This window comes from Pararge aegeria, chromosome 23 (genome assembly GCF_905163445.1).
Source record: "Pararge aegeria chromosome 23, ilParAegt1.1, whole genome shotgun sequence".
NCBI classification, from domain to species: Eukaryota; Metazoa; Arthropoda; class Insecta; order Lepidoptera; family Nymphalidae; genus Pararge; species Pararge aegeria.
The window spans coordinates 2,344,072-2,363,834 of NC_053202.1; the positions used below are offsets into that span (position 1 = coordinate 2,344,072).

The 19,763-nt window shown below is 34.8% G+C and overlaps 1 protein-coding gene across 3 annotated transcripts; it reads left to right on the top strand.

The window, feature by feature from the left end:
* Nucleotides 1-462: 462 nt before the first annotated feature.
* LOC120634251 (nicotinamide/nicotinic acid mononucleotide adenylyltransferase 1) lies at nucleotides 463-18,996 on the top strand. Of its 3 annotated transcripts, XM_039904729.1 has the most exons (8): nucleotides 463-679; nucleotides 1,825-1,936; nucleotides 3,339-3,450; nucleotides 7,253-7,468; nucleotides 10,063-10,164; nucleotides 11,402-11,562; nucleotides 12,450-12,774; nucleotides 17,778-18,996. In XM_039904729.1, exons 1-8 carry the CDS (start codon nucleotides 604-606, stop codon nucleotides 17,796-17,798), a joined length of 1,125 nt encoding a protein of 374 aa, XP_039760663.1. In that variant the 5' UTR covers nucleotides 463-603; the 3' UTR covers nucleotides 17,799-18,996. The 3 variants fall into 3 exon arrangements, with proteins under 3 accessions (XP_039760663.1, XP_039760662.1, XP_039760664.1); XM_039904728.1 differs by lacking the exon at nucleotides 17,778-18,996 and having other exon boundaries at nucleotides 12,450-14,349; XM_039904730.1 differs by lacking the exon at nucleotides 12,450-12,774 and having other exon boundaries at nucleotides 464-679.
* Nucleotides 18,997-19,763: the final 767 nt, after the last annotated feature.

A 19,763-nucleotide genomic window follows, 5' to 3' on the forward strand; every position in this document is an offset into this window, starting at 1 on the left:
TTAAACTAGGATGGCGCCACATTTGCATCAGGGTAACTCTTAAAAGAAGCGCCAAATATAAATATTGTTAGAGTAGGCTTGAAAAATAAACAAGGAAGTATGGAGATATAAGGAAGTAAGGTTATATTTACCACAATATTTTGTACAATGTAAGTTGTTGAAATTCTCAATAATTAACTACTTTAGTCGATAATGACATTAAATTTTTTAACTCGGCATACTTCAATTCATCTACGATTGCTACATTCATACCATACCCTGTGCATCCACCAGCGCCATTGTGGAGGATTTTTGAACTGTTATTTAGCGCAACAACTGGACACTTTTTCAACTTTTCTCCCATATAAGATGACTCTCCTTACCTCTACCCTCCATAATGACTCTCCTTACCTCTACCCTCCATAACTAGGACGAGTAAAAAAAAAATTCCAGAGATATTGAAAAAAATTGCGAACTGTCAGATTTAGCTTGAATTTTGCCAAATTTATTTTCTGTAGCAGCGATCAACTTACGGATCGTAATTTTGTAATGTTAACTACTCACTGAAAATAAATAATATTTCATGTTTTTTCCTAAAAACAAATTCTTGAATAAGTGTTAAAAATGTCCCAAGGAAAGATAATATTAATGGCTTGCGGGAGCTTTAGCCCACCAACGTTTATGCATTTGCGTATGTTCGGTAAGTATTTTATTCACTATTCTCTTAAGTGCATAAAAAAGTGTTAAATGTTTTTTAAATATATTATTTACTGTAAATAGTAATAAGAGAAATAGTATTTATATATGTTGACGATATTTGATATATCTTTAAAATCGCAGAATTACATAGTCCTGACTCAAGGATTATCTTTCGCGGCAATTGCGTTTAATATTGTTATGTGTAGAGTTTTTCTGGTATGCATGACAGAATATCCCTATTTGTTTTGTTTTGCTTTTACCTCTGAGAGCTGAAAGCCATATGTTCTTATTATTATATTTACTAAGATATTAATTTTCTTTCCATCGTATATTCAGTTATAGTAGGTATAAAATAAGTAGATTATACATGGGTTTATGGTATCTGATCTGTCTTGTTTTTTATATTTTTATAGAACTGTACAGGATCATTTTTTTTTCAGTGCGGATATTTTAATATGTTATATATGAATCAAATTTATGAACATACATACAATATAGAAATTAACTGTTACAAAAGATTAGTCCCCAGAAAAGATAATTATGGCCACCCTGAAATAGCTCTCAGCTGTTAACTTTCAATCTTCGCAGCGGTAATTCCATAAAATAAAGCATAATAATAACTTAAACAATTAAAATTGTAAAACCCATTACTTACCTATTAATGCCTATACCATACGATGTATTTTTCTAATCCACTACAAGTTAGCCTGTGACTGCAATCTCACCTGGTGGTAGGTTATGATACAGCCTAAGATGGAAGTGGGTGGATTATCTATTTAGGTAGATACCTAGTATTACGAGAAGCCATGATTTGCTTAATTTATGCTCAGACTTGGCAAAAATAAAATGAAAAATTTAGTGGAAATATGTTCTATAACCAATACCGAACCACCAAAAAAAATCTGCAGTGGTTTCAAAATTATCCTGTAAAAATATAATTATCATTTAAGTCTGTTATAAATAAGTGGAAAACGATGTCCTATACAGAGCAACACTTCGCAGGGCATGCCAGGAATACATCCAACAATATGCTACTCTGCTTGGTACCACAAATAAGCATGTTGGTAGTTCTTCACACAAGCTCTGTCAATAAAGCTGTACTACTAGATTCATAGTAAAGTTCTAGTATATTTATTTCTTTTTCAGAAATAGCAAGAGATTATATACATTCAATGGGTTTAGGGACTATTGTTGGTGGCATCGTATCTCCAGTACACGATGCTTATGGAAAGAAGGATCTGGTGGTCGCACATCACAGGTAAAATCTTGATTTGTTTATTATAGCGTGTGTGTAAGTGCCTCCCGCCACTCTCCTACCTTATGAGGTGAAGGTAAACCAATGTCAATCTTACTCATTCTACCGTTGTCATCTTGAAGTTCATGTTTCAGTTTTTGAAGATAAATGTCCTAAGGTGGGTAGTAATTATAAATATAAATGTACTACAACAATACACACATCACCATCGCTGTCTATCTCTAAAGTAAGCATAGCTTGTGTTCAGTGGTGTGACAGATGACAGATAACTTAAGGATAGGCTTTATAAGAGTTATAATAAACCTACTCTTAATTATTTAAATTCGTACTGGAGTTTTCTTCATTTATATCATCGGCATACCCTGTGCATACCATATTGGATAGAAGCAGGCGTTACTTTGCGGAAATCCATGATATATTATCAAAATTAAGCTTAATTTGCTATACTCCGCGAAAAGCAGGAGAATCTGTGTGGTGTAATTTATAATTTCTTCAATCCTTATACCCCACACCAAACAGATCTTCGGCAATATACCCTCTACGCACTCATTGTTAAGTCAACAATTATTCATTGTAAAGTCAACATCTCCTGATGATGCTCCGGTTTCGGAGCGAAACGTGCGTAGAGGTTATATTGCCGAAGATCTGTTTGGTGTGGGGTATAAGGATTGAAGAAATTATAAATTACACCACACAGATTCTCCTGCTTTTCGCGGAGTATAGCAAATTAAGCTTAATTTTGATAACCTGTGCATACCCTCTATGCACGCCACTGCTTGTGTTATGGGTACTATGATAGCTGATGAATTTTTTTATGAATATAATACACATAAATACTTATAATATACAGATAAACACCCGGACACTTATAAACATTCATGTTCTTCATGCAAACCTTTTTGCAGTTGTGGGAATCGAACCCACAGCCTTGGACGCAAAAAGCAGGGTTGCTGCCCACTGCGGCTGCCAAAAAATTCAAAAGGAACAGATCCATTTTGTACTTTAATTATAGTGAAAATAATAATTTAATTTAATTATTGGAAAATGCTTATTTTATTTATAAAACTATTTTACATTCTTCAAAAGCTGAATCTAGATTTGATAGACATGGTGCAACTGTAACTAGCTGTGGCGCGCATAGAGGGTATGCACAGGGTATGCAGATGATATAAAATGAAGAAAATCTCCAGTACGAGTTATAAATACTTAAGTGTAGGCTTTTTATAACTCTTACAATGTCTATCCTTAAATTTTTTATAACTCTCACTGGAGATTTTCTTCATATTATATAATCTGCATACCCTGTGCATACCCTATATGCACGCCAATGGTAACTAGGTACACTTTTTTGCATTCATTTTGAGTATAAACTATAGATATTAAAACATCATTCATTTTATTCTAGGATAGCAATGCTCAAGTTGGCTTTAAGGTCGTCTGGCTGGATCAAGGTTTCCGAGTGGGAGACCCAACAGTCTGGTTGGACACGGACCAAACTATCATTGCAGTACCATCAAGTAATGTTCTTTAATTTATCTAGAAAACTTTATTCCCCTTACATGGAAGCAATACACAATAGTAGAAATAAATACCTGCCATGTGCAAGACAGACTCGCATACAAACAGTTTTGCACCATTATCCATAAGAACTGCGAAAATGCAAGCCCCTGTTAAATTCTAACGGTCAACGGTCTAACTATCGCGTTCATGAAGTACAGACAGAGAAACATATACAGTTGTATCAAATGCGGTCTTATTGCTAACGAGGGCGTCAGGGAGATGTTTTCACCCCAAAGCGGTTTACCGCTGCGTCTTTAAGCTTCTGGATTCCAAATTACCTCAGTGCCTGAATGCAAGGTGGTGACTTATGGCACTGAAATGTGGTCGCTAACTATTTGTCTCATAGAAAAACTCAGAGTCACTGAGCGAGCGATGGAGAGAGTAATATCTCTACGTGATCTAATCAGGAATGAGTAGATCCGTAGAAGAGGCAGAGTTACCACAATAACCCAATGAGTCGCGAAGCAGAAGCGGCAACGGAGTTGGAAAATTATATTATTACGCGTATTTATTTATTTATTTAACTATTTTTTGTACACCACTCTCAGGCAAATCCTCTGCCAGGCAACCTTAGGATTAGGACAACATCACTCTATTACTCTCTGAGGTCACTTTATGAGTTACGCGTCGCGTAGCTTAGGTAGTACTTATCGGTCTTTTATCTTCAATAGGATTGTCATAAGTAAACACTTAGAATATTTTTCAAATCAAATCAAATCAAATCCTTTTATTTGCATAAAACATTGTAGGTATACATGTTTAGTCATAATATATGACATGCAAATCTTAATTTAAACAAATTCATTTATTTAATAATTAATAAAACATCATAATCAATAAAATCAAAATAATCGGCTGAATATAATAAAATTTCATTAATTTTACTGTATGGAACAATAAACATGGAATGTCAAGTAAAAAATAACTAAACTAATAATTAAATATTTTATTATCCAAGAACTCCTTTACCGAGTAATAGCATTTATCAACCAACCAGTCACGTAATTTTGCCTTGAATTTCAAAAATGGCAAATCTTTAATAGCTATAGACAATTTGTTGTAAATCAAAATCATATTATGATAACAACTTTTAGAACCGAGTGCTGTGTTACATCGCGGGTAGAATATTTTATTTCGGTAACGGGTATTGAAAGGTACAATATTTCCGCATATTTCAAAAAAATCACTTCTGTACCTTTTTACGAAGCATGCTGATTCTAAAATGTAGATACCTGGCAGCGTTAGTAATTTGAGAGATTTAAAGAGCGGCTTGCATGATTGCATAGGACCTTTGTTGCATATGGCCCGAATACACTTCTTTTGTATTAAAAATATTCTATTGACCTCGGAAGCATTTCCCCAAAGCATAATACCGTACCGCATACTGGATGCAACGTACCCATGATATGCCAGTAATGCTGTACTTTGATTAGCAATTTTTGAAATTCTTCTGAGAGCAAATACAAACTTATTGGTTTTAGTGCATATAGTTTCAATATTAGCTCTCCAAGTACAAAATTCGTCTAATTGCATACCCATTAGCACATGTCACAGTATTATGGTTTATAGTCATTTTTCTATTTCTAAATGTCATAAATTTAGTTTTTTTTAAATTTAAATTTAGATTATTATATAGAAGCCATTCATGTATGTCATCTAGAACTTTACTTATTTCTGGTGAATTGTCAGTTTTTTGTTTACATGGTACTATAACAGACACGTCATCTGCAAACATAACACATTTATGTTTAGTGCAATCAGGAAGATCGTTGATGTATATCAGAAATAGGAGTGGCCCAAGAACACTACCCTGCGGTACACCAAAGGAATTTATTTCAAGCTCTGAGCAAAACTTCGTCAATACCTGTTTCTCATTTAGCCTTGATATTTCAACAAGCTGTTTTCTATCTTTTAAATAATTTATTAATTAATTAATTTTTGATTAATTTGTATAGAAAAATAAACATGCTTCTTTTGATTTTATATTTTTACATTTTGATTTCTTTTAAAATATACTTATGCGTAGTTCAATATTGTTTCGTTATTGTGTTACGCGTTGTATACTCTTATTACGTTGTATTTAAAAATAAACATAAACTTGAAAATTAAAAATAAACTTGGTACCTACAGCACGGCTAGCATAGAAGTAGGGGACAATTATATCCCCCGGGAAAAGATAAAATGTTCCCGTGCTTTAGCAGGTGGACACGCTAATTATATCCCCTGTCAGGGTATATAATCGGGGGATATAATTTTTATCTCCTACCTGTGCTAGCCCTGCTGAAAGTCGTCATCAAAGAGCAAGATAATATGCTTTTAACGCGTTTTTAAATATAAAAAGCGTATATTAAAATAGCATTCGGAATGCATTCGTGAGTCGTCGAATCGATATTGCACGAAGGACAACATTGAAGGCCGTTGTAAGGTTATAAGATTATTTTACCTCGGGGCTAGATCGTAACTGACACTGAAATACCTAACTATTGAACTGACCTTGGCATGAATTATACGAATGCCAATGATATTTAAACTTACTTGAAAGCATATTGGCGCAGTGGGTAGTGACCCTGCTTATTGGTTAAAAGGCTGTGGGTTCGATTCCCACAACTGGAAAAATGTTATTTATGTGTATTATATTCATAAAAATATTCATCACCTATCTTAGTACCTATAACACTAGCTACGCTTACTTAGGGGCTAGATAGCGATGTTGTGTACTGTCGTAGTTTATTTATTTATTTACTTGAAAGCATATTGGCGCAGTGGGTTTTTGGTTCAAACGCTGTGGGTTCGATTCCCTCAACTGGAAAATGTTTGTGTGATGAACATGAATGTTATTCAGGGTCTGGGTGTCTATCTGTATACTATAAGTATTTGTGTCAATAAATCCTAATATCCTACTAATATTGTAAATGTGAAAGTGTGGATGTTTGTCACTCAATCACGCAAAAATGGCTTAACGGATTTGGATGAGATTTGGCATGTATGTAGCCTTTGACATGGAAAAGAACATAGGCTACCTTTTATCCCGATTCCTTAAGAAATTCCCGAGGGAGAATTGTATACAAGCAAAGCCCCGGGCACACAGCTTTGAAATTTTATATGCATGTCACCTACGCTTTGGAAATGGACATGTAGACATTTCTATACCGATCTCACAAATAGTTCCCGTGGTAGGATTAAAAATTGTTAACGAGCGAAGCTTTAGACCCAATTCTGAAGTCCACGCAGACGAAGTCGCGGGCAGAAGCTAGTAAATAATACATAAATATGCTACAACTATACTCACATCGCCATCTAACTCCAAAGTAAGCGTAGCTTGTGTTATGGGTACTAAGTTGACTGATGAATATTTTTATGTATAATATAAATGAATACTTATAATAGGTACTAATATTTGCTAGTTGTGGGAATAGAACCCACTGCCTTGACTCAGAAAGCAGGGTCGCTACCCACTGCGCCAATCAGCCGTCTAAAATAATATAAATACTTTATGTTACCCATTGCACGGGAGCTGTGGTGATAAGCTCGACCGTAACAATAGGAAGATCTTCCTCCGAGTTGGTGATGGTGCTCTGGGAGGTCCGAACTTTCATCTTTGGAAGTTGTATATATAGTGAATTTTTGTGAACACTTCGCTAGCGCGACGCAGGATTTTTGTGGCGCCATCTAGTTCGATAATGTGGTGCTACACTCATCGTGCTCCTATATACCAACTGATACGTTTTTGTAATGCTTACTACCAAAGTATTGTTTCAGGATACTATAAACATGCACTTATCCCAGCTGAACAAGAGCTCGGACGCGCCGTCCTGGCTCCCGGACGACGTGCTCAACGTCAACAGCATAGATGAACCGGACGACTTGACTGAGAAGCTAAACGGGAATTTCGACGATACCGTCACTGTGAAACTACTGTGCGGCGCTGACCTCTTGGAGTCCTTCGCCACACCCGGCCTGTGGTCGGACGAAGACGTGAGTCTTGCTGATCTGTACTTTTGAAACGCCTGCGGTTTTTTTTTTTGGATTGTGTGTAGCTGATTAACCCTAATGATTTTAACAGCGTAACGCGGGTTTGTTGGCGAGCCTCGGAATGGGGCTCTGCCAGGAAGAGTTTGAGAAGAAGAGTTTTGGAGAGTTTGAAGAGCCTGCGGTAATTCCCCACATGATATACGTTAGACTCCCAAGACACTGTGGTTGTTTAAAAATTCCAGGTCATATCCCAGTTAGCACGACTAGCGTGTGCATGAGACAATTATCTCCCCGGGGAAAGGATAAAAAATTATCTTTCCCACATCTTTATCAAATTCAATTTCAAATTCATTTATTTCAAGTAGGCCTACTTTATAAGCACTTTTGAAACGTCAAGTATGTATGTTGGTAGTGACTCTACCACCGGTTCGGACAGCAGATTCTACCGAGAAGAGCCGGCAAGAAACTCAGTAGTTGCTCTTTTCCAACATCAACATTTACAATCATTTTTCTATCTTGCGGGAGATGAGAGCGAGGCTGGCTGCTTCCAATCTACCTTGTCATTGCGGAATTCATCAAATGTATAGTAACCTCGCTGTACTAGATGTGTTTTTACACATTTTTAAATGTATGTATTGGTAGGTCAAGAATTACCTTAGGAATCATGCTGTAAAAGCGTTTACTCAACCCCACAAAGGAGTTCTGCACCTTTCGCAGACGATATGCAGATATCACTAATTTATGTCCGTTTCTGATAAGTCGAGTCGAACATCAGCTTTTTGTTTATATAGAGTAATATTTTGTCTCACAAAGACTATATTATTATATCAACTCTCAGAGCATTGCCGCACAAAAGGGAATACCTAATATCCAAATAATATATGTTTAATAATAATCTGGGGTAAACTTCCCCTAATCCATGATCCCGTGCTTCAGCAGGTGGACACGGTAATTATATCCCCTTGTCTAAATCCCGTCTAATTTTGAAAAACTGCCATATGATGTTCGGAAGTATCTACTTTATCCAAAAAATATCTTATTTCATATATCTTCAGACATTAAAGGTTTTGTTGATATAAAAAGCAAGTTACAATTTTAAATAAAAAACCCGCGAAAATGCATCGCATCGTCATGGCCGCACTCGTGACGTCATCGGCAAATTATATCAAATCAAATATTTTATTTCAAAGTAGGTACCAACTGTACACTTTCTGAATGTCATACAAATCTGTAATTATGTCAATAATATTTTTTTTATTATTGCATGAATTGGTTCAACCATTTGTAAATTAAGTTTAAAAAAAAAAAAAAACAATGTTACGATATTACAAAAAATAATACACGACCAAAGTTTATAATTTTTAAAATAAATTACCGAATAAATTATACAAAAATAATAATAATAATAATTTATATCTAGCTATTAAAAAAATTTTAGAAATACCACCAAATTTATTATTAAAAAACAAATAAGTTCTTTAACTAAAGATTATTGATTTTGGTATTTATAACAAAAAACTTGACAACTTATAGTATGTAACCACAAAAACTTGAAATACGCAGAGATTTTCGCAGTTCAAGCGGTACGAAGTTATGTTTACATAGACGTGACGTCATCATTTTGAATTCGCCGTTTCACCTGTCATGGCGGATTGCTAGATTTTGCTGTTTTATTTTTTTAAAAACCAACACCAATCTCCAATATAAAAATATTTTTTTCATATATCATTAGATAATTACAACATTTTAGCGATTCTTTGTAACTGTCATCACACCTATTTAGGAATTTCTAATTTCTGACTTTTGTCTGGTCTGGTTGGATACTTTGGTCGTGGCTAGTTACCACCCTACCAACAAATACGTGACGCCCCGCGATTAAACGTTCCGGTACGATATCGGAAAGCATCGATTAATGAAACTGCCATACGCCTTAACAGGTTAACCCGCTACCATTTTATATTGGATAGAAGCAGGCGTTACTTTGCGGAAATCTACGATATATTATGAAAATTAAGCTTAATTTGCTACACTCCTCGAAAAGCAGGAGAATCTGTATGGTGTAATTAATAATTTTTTCAATCCTTATACTCCACACCGAACAGATCTTTACAATGAATAATTGTAAAGTCAACATGTCATGAGGATGCTCCGGTTTCGGAGCGAAAATTCGTAGACGAAGATCTGTTATATAAGGATTGAAGTGTACAGGAGCTGTGGTGATACGCTCGACCGTAACAATAGGAAGATCTTCCTCCGAGCGGGTGATCGTGCTCGGGGACCGAGGTCCGAACATTCATTTTTGGAAGTTGTATATATAGGCATTCTTCGTGAACACTTCGCTACCGCGATGCTGGATTTTTGTAGCGCCATCTAGTTATGTAATGTGGAGACCGCTACAGAAGTAATTATTAATTACAGCATACAGATTCTCCTGCTTTTCGCGGAGTATAGCAAATTAAGCTTAATTTTCATAATACTCTAAAATCTAAGACTGCATCGTGACTCACCACCTGGACAGATTTCGTTCAAGTGCTAATTTGTAGTCAAATAAAATACAAAAAACGTAATAGTAATTATTTTAATGTATTCAATTTCAGATAGCAACAATAGTGGGTCGCCATGGCTTAGTGGTGGTGTCCCGTGCAGGAAGCGACCCCGGCCGGTTCATATACGAATCGGACATGCTCTACAAACATAGGGTGAGAATTTTTTTCTTTTCTTTTTCTTTGCACTCTTTTTTGCCTTTCTTATCTATGTCGCCAAATATACCCGAAGAACCTCATCATCATCATCATCATTTCAACCAATTGCGGTCCACTGCTGGACATAGGTCTTTGTCCAGAGTTCCACAATACACGGTCCTGGGCCGCTTGTCTCCAGCGGCTCCCAGCTACTCGCCTGATGTTATCTGTCCACCTCGTTGGGGACCGACCTACGCTGCGTTTACCGGTGCGGGGTCGCCATTCCAGCACCTTAAGACCTTAAGACCTAACCCAACGTCCATCGGTTCTCCGAACTATGTGCCCTGCCCATTGCCAATATATATATATATAGCTTAATACACTGTTATATAGTGACAGAAGTATTTGTCATAAAGTGCTACATATCTCACGGGCACTGACTCCAGATATTGCTTGATGGCATACACGCATCCACACGCATCCGCGCGCGCGCACTTACTCGCAACACACACACACACACACACACACACACACACACACACACACACACACACACACACACATGCGCAAACAAGAACACGGAGCTGTAGACACACACCCTCTCAAGCACGCGCTCGGGCCCACACAAACGCACAGAAGCATCTGCAAACACACATAAACACAAAATCACACGCACACGTATACAAAAATACACACCAACGCAAACACACTAGCTACTACACTAATTACTTATCACCATCATCATCATCATATCAACCCATTATAATGTCTCCTCCCACAATGAGATGGGGTTAAGTCCACCACGCTGGCCCATTACGGATTGGTGGACTCCACACACTTTCAAGAAAATTATGCAGAACTTTCAGGCATGCAGGTGTCCTCACGATATTTTTCTTCGCCGTTGAAGCAAGTTATATTTTAATTGCTTTAAACGCACATAACCAAGAAAAGTTAGAGGAGCGTGCTAGGATTCGAACCCCCGAAAGTGAAGTCGAAGTCCTACCCACTGGGCTATCACCGCTTCTATTAGACATATACCTATATATAGTTAATTACTTTGTATTCATGTTTGCTTAAATTTTTTTTTTTGGAGTTTTCCTTTTAATAATAGAAAAAAAAACAATGTACACAAAAAAATAAACTTAAAAAGTAGGATACAAAGGGCGGCCTTGTCGCTTAGTAGCGATCTCTTCCAGGCAACCTTAGGATTAGGAAAACCAAGAGAAATTATTTATTTTTTCCTCTTAATTTCTAGAAAAACGTGCTTCTAATGACGAATTACATAACGAACGAAGTCAGTTCCACTGTCATACGGCGGTTGCTGAGGCGCGGTGAGAGCGCCAAGTATCTGACAGATGACGGCGTGCTAGCGTACATAAGACAGAACAGGCTGTATGGATCACTGCCTTGTGTCACGTGAGTATTTTTTTTTTTTTTACAGAATAGACTGTATGGTTAATGACATTGAGGACAGATGTCCTGAAATAGACGAATTAAAAAAAAAAAAAACTACAACTAAATTGGGTGGGTGCCTATTGACAGCCGGTTGGCGCAGTGGGCAGCGACCCTGCTTTCTGCGTCAAAGACCGTGGGTTCTGTTCCCACAAATGGAGAAATTTTTGTGTGATGAACATGATTGTTTTTCAGTGTCCGGGTTTTTATCTGTATATTTTAAATATTTATGTGTATTATATTCATAAAAAAATTCATCAGCTATGTTAGTACACATTACACAAGCTAACCTTACTTTGGGGCTGGTTGGCGATGTGTGTAATGTCGTAGTATATTTATTTATTTGTTATTTATTTTGAGATTTAAACAGCACCATCTAGTAATAAAACGGTTTCCCAGTATTGGTAACTAGATGGCGCTCTCTGTAAAAGGCACGATGACTTAATTTGAAAAACTGCCCTATGATGATCGGAAGCATTATCCTATATCCAAAAAATATCTTATTTTTGCAAAAAAAAATAAGATTTTGTTGATAAATTGCAAATTATATTTTAAAAAAATATCAAAGCAAATACGCTCGCCGGGTGTCATGGCCGCACTCGTGACGTCATAGAGTCATAACGCCCAAACGCAGCCTGGTCTAAGAAGCCCTCAAACTTAGCCGGGTATTTTTTTTGTTATCACCATCTCACATTGTCATTTAAAATTATTGGAAGAGCAACCTGGTTAGAGCAATGTATTATATAGAAATTCCTGTTAGGTATAACTATGGCTTAGTATATTTATTTAACATGAATTTACCTTTATTTAACTTTTTTTTTAAATAATTTCCACGCTGCCCCGGATGACAGTGAGTATAACTTCCTGAACGAGATGATAGCGAACTACGACAAGAAATCACCACAGGACATCGTCATGACGTCACCGGAGGAGACCAACTTCAAAAACATCCTCATATCCATAAGAGACAAACCTTCTATTATAGATGAGACCATAACCGTGAAACGACCGAAGAAGTCGAACTTCCTACTACCAACTCATACGGACTCTATAAGCCCGACTATGGATCCGAAACCGAAAATTGCGTATCTAGACAAAGTACCGCCTACCTACGTACCGGGAAAAGCTGTCAAAATTGTCAGTGACGTCACAAAACACGTACTCAAAGACGAACAGGTAAGCATATGTGACACCACTCACGGTTCCCTAGACAGTTGCTTGTCTAGGGATGAATACGATTTGTATAGGCGTAGGGTGAGCGAGGGTAACATGGAACACATTGAAAATATTAGAGTAAATAAAAAACGTTGCACCTCGTCGACTATAAGGAAGTTGAGGCCGGATGATATGAAAAATAGTAAGTCTGAAGTCAGTAAGTTGTGTGACAAAGTTAAAAGTATTAAATTAAAAGACAGCGGCAAGAGTTATAAGACGCGAAGTTGTAATGATATTGTTAAACTTATATTGACTAAACATGGTATCCACGTTATAAGCGATACTGAGGCTATGGTCTAGTATAGCTTATTATTAAGTCTTTTTTTTTAATTCTTTCTCAATCAAAATATTCTCGGTATTGTATGTGAGAAGCCTGTTAAAAGATAAGTTCAAAGAGACAAAGATGGTGTTTAATGATTATTGAACAATATTGAAGAATAAAGTATTAAATATTTCAGGGTTTGTATTATATTCTATTTCCGCGTATTATTATTTGGGGGATAAGTCCTTTGAAGTTCTGGGGTCTTACTAACATCGCTCAAAGCAGTATTAATATTTATTTGTTGAAGTTTTGTAACAGAATTCTAATCTCTATTTTTAGGACTTCGAGGTTTGTCAAATAGACTGTCAATTTAGAATAATACTGTTTTAATCAGTCGAATACCGAATTATTTCCTTCGATGACTCTAAATGTTTTGATGTTTTTTTGTATGATGAATTTGAAATAAGATTGAGTCTGTTATAAATGGTGGTCTAACTGTGATGAGAAATATAACAATTTGACCCTAGTTGCAAAATGTTCACTGAAGTAATTTGATGTATGTAATCAGATCGGAATTTGAATAATTGGGAGTCTAACATAATTTGAGACTAGTGTAAGAGAAGTTCTGAAGTAATCTAAGCTCTGTAATGGTAAAAGAACTTAAGGTATTTGGGTCTGAATTCTAAATGTTATATCCGATGTAAAGTAATTTCGAGGTCTGTATAACAAAGAGGTCTTAAGTAGTTTAAGATATGTAAAATAATTGCACACAAAAAATAGTAGGAGTACTTTAGTATATAACTCATAATTGTTTTCGATTTTTCCAGTATTTCTGTAATTATTGTCTTCCATTTTGGTATTTCGTTAACAGTGGCTGCGCATGGGATTTTAATACTATACATGCTTAGTTTTATAAAGTCACCTCTATGAAATCTATATGAGACCAGCGTGAGGCCAAAGGTCTGATTATGGGGTGGTCCCGTGCCATGCCACTATATAACTTGTTAGTCAGTAGTTTTTAAAAGTAGTACTCAAACATATTCAGCCAAATTAAAGAATAAGGGAGGAGGCATACTTTTAACAAGCAACGTATCGCGTGTAGAGTCAAACGAAAATTTTATATTTTCTGTGAACCACAGTCAAACTGTAAACGCCCGACATTACTTCGCTACGCTTGTTTGTAGTGTATTGAGGTTTCGTTAAGTGTGTTTCTGCCTTTATTGTAAATAGTAGTTTTTTGTATATATTTTCGAAGGAGTATCTTAATAAATACTTTTTATATTTAAGGAAAAACTTCTCTGTCGACATGTTATATCGTTTTTAATAATCTTTACTTATTTTTTTACTTCGATAACTTATTGATAACGAATAACTACGAAAAAAGTAACTGAAGTATATGTAATCTTTTATATGGGGATAGAATTAATTATTAATATATTCTGTTTTTTTTTTTTTACTTAACGATAGGGGTATATTGAAACAGTACAGCGTCATATTACAATTTTTATCATTATTTGCTTTTGATGATAACATTCTATTAATATGTCAATTTGTATCTATTTATATACTATTGTTATATATGCATCTATTTCCTACAAAATTTATCTTTACTACAACGATGCTATTACTTTTATACCAATAACAAAATTAACACTTTTATTATAACTTTTTTATATATTTAGAATCAATGGTAGAGATCTTTTAGTCTCTTTGATACTAAATAAACTAATAAAATATTTACTAAAACATAGATGAAATAAATCTTGCAGTAGCATTTTGCAACCCTTTTAAACCCATATTGGTGCGGTCCATTCGCTTTGCATGCAGCGTGAGAAGTTATCTATTTTTGTGTGTATGTTTCCGTTTTCTCAAAAACTACAGATCCTATATTAATAAAGATGAAAAAGGTATTAAATTACGACTAATGAGTTATTAGACATGTTTAAAAATGTAGGTCACAATGACGTATTCTTGGCTTCTTAAAGACTTTCACTTGTAAACACATGACTGAATAATTGTGACAAATTTTAGTAGGCACCCCCTAATACACGGGCTTTCCTAGTTTAGGGGGTCAGTCAGTCAGTCTAAATGTATTATTTATACTGTTTTTTAACCTATTCTTCTAATTTGTTCTAAAAAGCTCCGAGATAAATATTAACAATAATAAGCAGTTAAATAGGAAATTTGCAACTTCAAAGAATTTACTTAGGAAAACGACTGCAATTTGTATGCAACTTTATGACACATTTGCATATGCAACTTTATTACACTTTGTGCCAACTTACTCCCTTCCACCCTTGATAAGAATCTTAGTTAATAGTACAAACATGCGACTTAATGTTGTAAGTAACGGTATAATAGTTACTGTGAAAATCTATTTTATACTGTATTCTGGTCTGCATTTACCCCACGGCACTTAATACTTTATTATACTTATGTATAAAACATCTCTGAAAAATTATATAAACGATGGTGAAAATGATTATCAAAATCTGTTATGTGGCTTAGGAGTTTATATAAACCGACTTTGTACTGTAATATGTAGAGATTAAAAGTAAACTTCTTGGGATATAATATATTTAAGCCTTTAACATACATACTTTATATTATAATTAACAAATTAATATATCAAACTATGATTAATATAGCAAATATCTGGTTGTTGAATAGTATTTCTGTGATATGTTAAAACTTTAAAGTATTCGTTTTGTGCCAATAAAATCGAATGTAGCCAAATATTTGCATTTAAATTAAAAAAAAAAAGAGTATTTGTAATCAGCTTTACTTTTGTGTAATTGTTTAGTAAATTAAATTTCTATTGTTAGTTTATAATATATTATACTTAAAATTAATTGTCTATGGTTTAGCCTACAGCACATCAAGGCCTTAAAGGACTTGAATCCATGGCCGAAAAAAAACAATAAAATCACAAAGAGCTTGATTCTATGTGCACTTCCGAAAATAATATTATGTAAATAAGACCTATAGTAAATTATAGTTTAATTATATTAAACAAAAATTATTTAACTATTCAAATTAATTAAAAAAAATGTATTTGCTAACGTTTATTTTACACACTATAGGTAATTTTATAGATGTTTACTGTTTTAAAATTGGAATGTTGTTTGCACAATACTAGTCGTAGTTAATTTCCTTTTTATAATAACTATTTTTGACTATTGTTCCCTTTACGAATTGTAGTAAAGCTTCTATGGAAATAAAAATTGTAGTTAAAAAAACGGTTTTTTAATTTAATTGTTTAATTTTTGGGTTCCCCTTTATTTTGTTTTCCATCGAGGCTTTACTTTATCGACGTTGATGGTAAATTTGTTTTCATTTAATCTATTTTTAAAACTCTTTATAAGAAAGTTCCAAATCGGTTTGACACTGAAAGTATGTACTTTATAAAACAACGCCATCTTTTTTAATCGAAAGTAATTATTGCCATTCAAATTTTATCAAAATTTGTTCATCATCGTATCAACCGATAGGCGTGTACTTCTGGATATCGATAGTTTGTAGTGAGTTCCAAATTCCAAGTTTTTGTGCCGCTTGCGGTCAGCGACTCCTTGTTGGCTCATCACTGGCGTTCACTGGGTTTCTTAACAGGGTATGCATACAGCAGGAAAATTGCATAAATAGAAAAAATCCTCCTCTTATACGGGCTTTATTTAAATTTTAGGGTATGCAGTGCTTTGTGCATGTATGAAGTGCACGCCACTGTGGCTCATGAAGCTGTAGTGTCAATGGGCGGGGCACGTAGCTCGGGGAACCAATAGTCGTTGAGGTGGTGCTGGAATGGCGACCTCGCACCTGTAAACGCAGCGTTGGTAGACTAGACGAGGTGGACGGGTGACATCAAATTTGGTTCAACATATTACATTTTATAGGTAGATCATTTGAAGGTCGACTGCCACAGTGGGCAGCGAGACTGCTTTCTGACTCCAAGGCCGGGGGTTCTATCGAATTTGAATGTTTTTCAGTGTAAACGCCTTTTTTTATCTGCATATGTATATTATTCATTAAAATATTCATCATTCATCTTAGTACCCATAACACAAGCTACGCTTACTTTGTAGCTAGATGACGATGTGTGTATTGTCGTAGTATATTTATTTACTTATTTATTTATTTATTCTGCCCGCAACTTCGTCTGCGTGGACTACAGAAAAAAAGCTTCGCTCGTTAACAATTCTAAATTCTACCACGGCAACTATTTGAGAGATCGGTATAGAAAGCACATGTACTATTCCATAGCATAGGTGACACGCATACCAAATTTCAAAGCTGTGCCCGCGGCTTAGCTTGTAAACAGTTTTCAATTTTCCCTCGTGAACTCCTAAGGAATCAGAATATAAGGTAGCCTATGTTATTTTCCGTGACAAAGGCTATATGCGTGCCAAATTTCATCGAAATCCGTTCAGCCGTTTTGAGTATGTGTCAGCGCCCGATTGAGTATCAAACATCCACATCACATTTATAATATTACTAGCTTTTGCCCGTGGCTTCGCTCACGTTAAGTTAAATTTTTGATTTGGTAAATTTTCACAATATTTGATGCCTTTGGAGTTGGTATTTTTATGTATCACAGAATTGTGTATTATCTTGCGAATACCAGAATTACTACAGTCGTCTGTCAGTGTTTTCTCTCCGTTGTCCAGTTTTACCCTCTTTTGTTTATGTAGTGTTTGTTTGTTTGTAGGGAGGCGGCTGCGCGCTATAGCTGACATGCTGCGCGCCTCGTGGTTCTAAGAACGACAGCGCGCGCCTTTAGACTAAAATTCAACTAAATACAAATCGACTAAAAAGTACTATTGATAAACTAAAACTAAACTGTGATTGTAAAGGCTAAAGAGTAAGGGATATTTGACTGTATTTAAAAAATAATAATAACAAAACATCATATGTTAAAAGTTGAATCTCTAATTACGTCACAAGTTAGTAAACACTGTGGTTTTTCTATTGTTACAAATAGTCTTACTTTCCTAACTAACACTACACCAAAGATATAAAATAGTTCTAGAACCATTTTTTCTGATAAACAAAACCTTAAAAACTAGATTTTAATGAGTGACACACAGTTTACTATTAGTTTTTACAATCTCAGTGTGTAAACTGTAGGCAACGAAAAGAAATAATTGTAAATAAAGAAAAATAATGTTAACTACAATTATCTTTCTTCGTTGACCTTTTTAAGTTGATCAATGTTTTCCGTACGAAATATCGAACAATGAAAATGAACCCATTTTCATTAGTTGATTTTATTTTTTCTCACCGCATTTCGGGGATTCCCCGTAGGTTAGCAATGAATTTTACCAGTTTGTGAGCATGCGTTTCGCATACTCGCACAATTTAATAAAGTTTAAATTTCATAAGAAATGTTCTTAGATCTTAGCATTTCTTCCAGACTTTGTTTTCACCTAAAATTAGACTAAATCAAACATTCAACTATATAGTTCTTTTATTTAAAATGAAAAGAAAGTAATAGATACTTTAGCATGTCGGTATATAGTATGTATGTTCTTATTACAATTGCCTTGTTAATTTAAGACGTAGTTTTAGTTTATTTAAAAAAACAAGTTTCTATACAAAAAACTATTTTTTTTTATGCAATACTGCTTGGTATATTGTGATAGTAGTGTTAGAAAGCTGAAATAACATGATTTTTGAGAATGGTATATTATATTTATGGAAATGTACTTATAGGAAATATAAATTTTCTAAATTACTCTGGGGTTCGAATGCGAATATGAAATAATCTATTTGCAACGATTTCAATTGTTGCTATTGGCTGAAATTATGGTACTCTCGTTCGAATTGAATATTTTAGCCAATAGTGGCATAATGCCAGCCAATCAGAAAGCGTTGCGATTCACACATTGTTTCTGCCACTATGACAATCGACCCACCGGATCATCTGTGAAGACGATGAAAAAAGCAATTATTAAAATAAGGAAGTATTTAAGTAAAGCCTTAAACTTCAATTAATTCTTAATTTATATTCTTTGTCTATGTGGATTTTTGTCTGTCATATCCACCATATTGGATTTGTGGTATCATCACATAGCCTAGCATATTCGGGACTCTAAGATAAAGTTAATATAACTTATATTAATAAAAGAAATCTTAAGCTTATATTTAATTTGTTTAAAAATTTCGTTTTATTTTCATATAATTAATTGTTATGTACATACGGGAAGAGGTTGCAATATTTTATACCTGGCAATTTACTTTAGAACAGGGATCGGAAACCTAGGTCTCTATTGTGTATTCTCTATCGGACAATGTTCGCACGCCCGTATATTATGCGAAAGAGATGACACGACATTGGCCGCCTTTTATAAATGTATTCTTTAATGGAGCGGATTATACTTATATATTTGACGGCCGATAGACGCAGTGGGCAGCCACCCCGCTTTCCAAGTCAAAGGCCGTGGGTTTGATTCCAACAACTGGAAAATGTTTTTCAGTTTCTGGGTATTTATATTTTATATTATACATTTAAAAAAATGTTACACGCTTACTTTGGGGCTAGATGGCGATGTGTGTATTGTCGTAGGATATTTAAATAATTATTTTAAAGATTCTGTTATACCTTATAAGAATTACGTATAGCTAAAAACAATGATTTAAAGAGTGAAATTGACTCTATTTTAGTTTGTTTTGCGTAAAACATTTGTAAAATAAG